The sequence below is a fragment of the Cryptomeria japonica genome, chromosome 8 (assembly GCF_030272615.1).
Source record: "Cryptomeria japonica chromosome 8, Sugi_1.0, whole genome shotgun sequence".
NCBI lineage: Eukaryota > Viridiplantae > Streptophyta > Pinopsida > Cupressales > Cupressaceae > Cryptomeria > Cryptomeria japonica.
The window spans coordinates 726,898,306-726,903,899 of record NC_081412.1 but is presented as its reverse complement, the minus strand read 5'-3'; the positions used below and the strand labels follow the sequence as shown (position 1 = coordinate 726,903,899).

Sequence of the window (5,594 nt, the reverse complement as noted above, 5' to 3'; positions counted from 1 at the left end):
CTATTCACAACAACCTGGGGTAGACTACAATGAGACATTTGCACCAATTGCTCGCTTAGACACCGTGAGAACAATACTAGCCATAGTAGCTAAAAACAAGTGGGCAGTATATCAAATGGATGCCAAATCAACTTTCTTAAATGGTATTTTAGAAGAAGAAGTCTATGTAGAGCAGCCACCTGGATATGAGATTTTGGGTCATGAAAACAAGGTTTACAAGCTCAAGAAGGCACTTTATGGACTCAAACAAGCCCCAAGAACATGGTATAGCAGAATTGATAGTTATCTTTTACAAAATGGATTCAATAGGTGCAATAGTGAGCCTACATTGTATACCAAGATGAATGAGCAAGGTGAGATCATAATTATTTGTTTATATGTTGATGACTTGATAATCACTAGTGATCTTTCAATTGACATGTTCAAATCAGCTATGAAGAAAGAATTTGAGATGACTAATTTGGGTTTAATGAGATATTTTCTTGGCATTGAAGTAAGTCAAAATGATAAAGGTATTTTCATCTCACAATCTAAGTATGCAAATGATATCTTGAAGATGTTTAACATGATAAATTGCAAATTAGCACCAACACCAATAGTGACAGGTTTAAAGTTGAGTAAAGATGACAAAGGAGTTGATGTAAATCCAACTTTGTATAAAAAACTTGTTGGTAGTCTTATGTATCAACAGCCACAAGGCCGGATATAATGTTTGGAGTTAGTCTCATTTCAAGGTTCATGGAGTCTCCAAAAGTTACACATTGGAATGCTGGAAAAAGAATTTTGAAATATGTTAGTGGAACAAATAATTATGAAATATTTTACTCAAGGTCAAATGATTTCAAGCCGATAGGATACACGGATAGTGATTGTGCTAGCCCACCATAGATGATAGGAAGATCACTTTAGGCTATGCTTTTCATTTTGGATCAGAGGTAGTATCATGGGCTTCAAAGAAACAACCAATTGTTAATCTTTCATTAGTTGAAGCAGAGTATGTAGTAGCTACAGGGGCAGCGTGTCAAGCGGTTTGGATGAGAAGAATGTTGAAAGAATTGAGGTATGAACAAGAAAGTGCAACAAAGATATATTGTGACAACAACTTAGCTATAGCATTATCAAAAATCCTAGTATTTCACAAAAGGAGCAAGCATATAGACACAAGGTATCACTTCATCAGGAAGTTGATCAACAATGGAGAAATAATTTTGAAACATTGCAAGTCAAAAGACCAATTTGCTGATATCTTCACCAAACCACTGGGAAAAGAAAGTTTTGTGCATCAACGAAACAACTTGGGTATTGTAGATGGTAGTTGTGATTAAGGGGGAGTGTAGGAATTAATCACCAACCACCATCATTTACTCCTCTGACTCCACCGTAGCACATTCCTGTAGACATCTATTCTCCATCATCTCCTACGTATGGCCTACCATGATGCAGGACAGATTTCAGTAGATATTTTAATATAGTAAAATCTTTACTTTCAGATTTTGCATTCTGGCAACTGGATTTAGTATTGTAAGTTTTTTTTTAACTACTTTTTATTGGCATGCGAATGAAGGGCAGTCTTTAAGTTTTATTTTTGTTAGGTGTGTATAGAAGTGTGTAGAAAGTTGTCCTTGGGTGTAGCAACAGAAATGTAGTCCTTTTTTTTTAAAAAAGACAGAATAGAATAGAGTGTGCTGCTGCTAATGTATTTACAAGAAGATAACAAGATAACAATAGGGTTTGTGGTAAAAAAATAGAGTATTATGGTTTGTTTTGTATTTGCAGTATAATCAGAAAATGTAGCTCCTCTTCCATTTGGATTTGGCATGAAATATACATATGAATACATGATATTGTAAATGCATTCTTATTTTATCACTGTAATTGTTGTGTTTGTTTTATGTCCTCTGCCTCTCTGTCCATCATGCACAATGACATCCTTGCTTACATTTTCAAAATTCACATTACAACCAGTTTGCTAGATTTTAGCTTCGCGATCTTCTACTCTGATACCAATTGTTAGTTTAAATATGAGAGAGAAAACAAATAATAGTGAACAGAAAACAATAGAAAAAATAATAGACACAACAAAGAACTCGAGACACAAGATTAACATGGTTCACCACTAAGTGGCTACTGTACATACATGACTGCACACAGTCATTTATATAGACATCTCACATATGAAATGAAGAGTCTTTTGGGGAAGACAAATAGCCATGTGACTGTTGAGCTTCATATTCACAACAAAAGAATCTAAAATATTGATATACAAAAACATTTAATGAAAGACTGATCTGAAAAAAAATCCAAGCTACTTAATAGTGGAAACTTAATCAAATTAATCAAAACTTTTTAGATTTGAAAACATGAATGTAATTACTAGTACTGTTTTGGTACTTTGCAACATGGTGCATGTCCTCCCTTCCGATTCTATTTCATCTATTTTCTTTGCTACGTAACATTTCTGCTTCATCTTACATGGTTTTTATTGGTGGCCTGCCTCATAACTTTATGAAATAGCTCATCTAAGAATCCATTTAAGAAAAAAAAAAGTATCTCTAACGTCGGTACAATTTAACAATATCATAAACATAACATGAATGGCCTGCAAAGAAATTTATTGAGAATGCTATCATATTGGCTCACTGCCAAATCACCTTATGTAGTATATATTGTCTGGATTCGAAATGCCAACAAGAGAAAATGAGAGAGGGATGGACTATAACTTCAGTCTGGAAAGGTAGAGTTTCAAAATTCATGTTGACTTTTTGCTTGGCCTGGGTGTCAGTACACCTTGACCTGGTAATTACCTATGAAAATCGGATATCCGATTTTTATTTGTAATTTTAATTTAAAAAATATATTATATGTTACATATTATATAATACGTATTATATAATAGAATATTATATTATATATAATATAATATAATCAAAGACAAGAAAAGAACACAAGAAAAGAAATTTATTGAGAATGCTATCATATTGGCTCGCTGCCAAATCACCTTATGTAGTATATATTGTCTGGATTCGGAATGCCAACAAGAGAAAATGAGCGAGGTATGGACTATAACTTCAGTCTAGAAAGGTGGAGTTTCAAAAACTTTTCCCATTTTTAATTATATTTTAACAATTTGTTATTATATTTATATTTTTATTGTATTTTTATTTTAATTTGGATTGTATTTATATATTGTTTATGATTTTCAGTTTCACATTATTAAGTAGATAAATTAAACTTGTATGATTTCCTAGTACAATTATGAAGATTCCAAAAAGAGTCCAATCTAACACATTTGAATAATTTACACCCTTATCATGTGATTCTAACACAAACCTCTCACTACTAGCATATGTACTTTCTTTTTTTCCTTTTTCCTTTAATATGGTATCCTTCATCAAAAGATTATTTATCTTCATTGAATGCATCTAATAGCATGAAATAGAAGGTGGATATACGAAAGTTGAGGATGGCTCTAGAGCCTTTAATGTTGATGGTAGCCTTGTCATAAGCAATATTGGTTTTGTCTTCTACACTATCAAAATTTTCCAACCACAACTTAGCTCCTCTTTTTCTTGAATGCTACATTTTTCTCCCATGATTGCCTCCTTATTCCTTGAAACATTTATCTACATCCAACTCTAATTTCTTCTTACCCACACTCTCATTAATGAACTCCTGCGAGCCTTCAATGGCCGTATGGTTCATGACTCCATGTAAAATCAAATATAATATGTACGATGTTTTTCTTGACCCCAACATTCAAAGATAACAACCCAATTTTTTTCTATACAACTTTTAAGCCTTACTAAACACATTATAAAAAATAAACTAAAATACTACATTAAAAAAATTTAAAACTAAATAAAAATTAATATAAATATATAGATTTCACCATTCTAATTTAAAACCTTATAACACAAAAACTAATCTTAAAATTATACTTTGATATCTAATATAAAATAAAAATATTTACCAAAATACAATTTGAATCAAATTTAATAAACAAACAAACAAAACAAATACTACTGTAATAACTTATTATGAGTTATTAGAATTTTACTTTTCAAAGCATACCTAAATGTGATGCATTAACAACTCATATAATTGGAAAGCTTAGATCAGAGTTCAAGTCCTTTTAGAAAGGGCATGCGGGCACTCAATTGTTACATACCTAACTTTGATCAATAACTCAAAAGTGCAACACTAATTCTGTCGGCTCACGACATGCTATAATTAACCAGTGCTGTATTCAACGCGCATGAAAAGGAAGACTCCAAATGGTTTGGCCCCCCACTTGTAATAAGATTAAGAAAGTCTTGGGGAGCCAAAATGGACCGGCATTAGTAATACAGACATTTTGTCCTCTCACAATGTGAAAAGACTTAAAAAATTCCACTCTTTTTTATCAATCAGTCAAGCACTCGCGAGTATCAGTCAATGAGGTCCACGCAGGCAATTCGTGCAAGCATTTACAAATTTAATATTTTCAAACGACAGCAAGCTCCTGTGCGTAGCAGTAGTCAACAATGAAAAATAATATATTATTTCACTCCCTTGCTTATAAATAGGCAACATTCCCAAATCCTAGGGCACAAGAAAAAAAAGTGGGAAGCAATGGATTCTCGCAAGGAGAGGAGCAATTTTGTGGGAAGTAATCTGAAGAGAAAATCCCAGTATAATGAATCCATTCAAGTGAAGAAAAGTGGTATAAATTATATACCATCTTCTTACCTAGGTTATGGTCCTTATGAAGATGAGCCATACTCATAAATGGTTGCTGCTCAAGAAGTGAGTCTCTGCAATGAAATTGGCTCAGGGGGAACATTTGACAGTGCAGAGGACGCAGCCATGGTTTATGACAGGTCTGCTCTCAGCATTAGAGGCCCCAGAGCCATTCTCAACTTTCCCATATTCACTTCCTGTTTCAGTGAAGAGAACGAATCTATTGATGGTGGATGCCATATTACAGAGGAAGAGAAAGAAGAAAGTACATGTGCATACAGTGAGAGATTTGTGATAGAGTTGGAGGATATGGGAGTGGATTATTTGGAAGAAATTCTTCTCACTAGTGAAAGAATAACTGCTTCCTGGTTCTCTGGTCTACAGGAGCGGCTAATTTCTTAGTCGTATAGTGTGTTGTATAATCACCGTTGATTGTGAACCAAACTTTCCACTTCTATACACATAAGACCTCAGAGTTTCGTGAATACCTGTCGGAACATAAAAACTTTATGCACAATATTATTCTAATCTATAAGGTTATTGGCCATTTTGTGAGTGTCTTGGTTTAGTTTAATGAAATATGTTATTCAGCTCTTTGTTTCTATTTATCAATCTAGTTTCACTGTCATCTGAAAGTCTTTCAAATATGCGCTACTTTTTACGTCTTCAATTTCTAAATTTGATCAAATTTAATGAAATCAATTAAACTCTTTCTTTCTCTATATCAATATTGTTTCACTGTCATCAGAAAAACTTTCAAATGTGAGCCACTGATATAGTTCACTTGAAAATATCAATTTTTAATAATTATTTTCTTTAGCCCAGTTCATTCTGATCATGGATCATTGAATTGATCCAAAATACAAATGTTTACA

The 5,594-nt window shown here is 33.0% G+C and overlaps 1 protein-coding gene across 1 annotated transcript; it reads left to right on the top strand.

Moving 5' to 3' along the window:
* Positions 1-4,767: 4,767 nt before the first annotated feature.
* Positions 4,768-5,121, top strand: LOC131046764 (ethylene-response factor C3-like). The gene has a single exon (XM_057980554.1). The coding sequence runs from the start codon at positions 4,768-4,770 to the stop codon at positions 5,119-5,121; it is 354 nt and encodes a 117-aa protein (XP_057836537.1).
* The last annotated feature ends 473 nt before the right edge of the window (positions 5,122-5,594 follow it).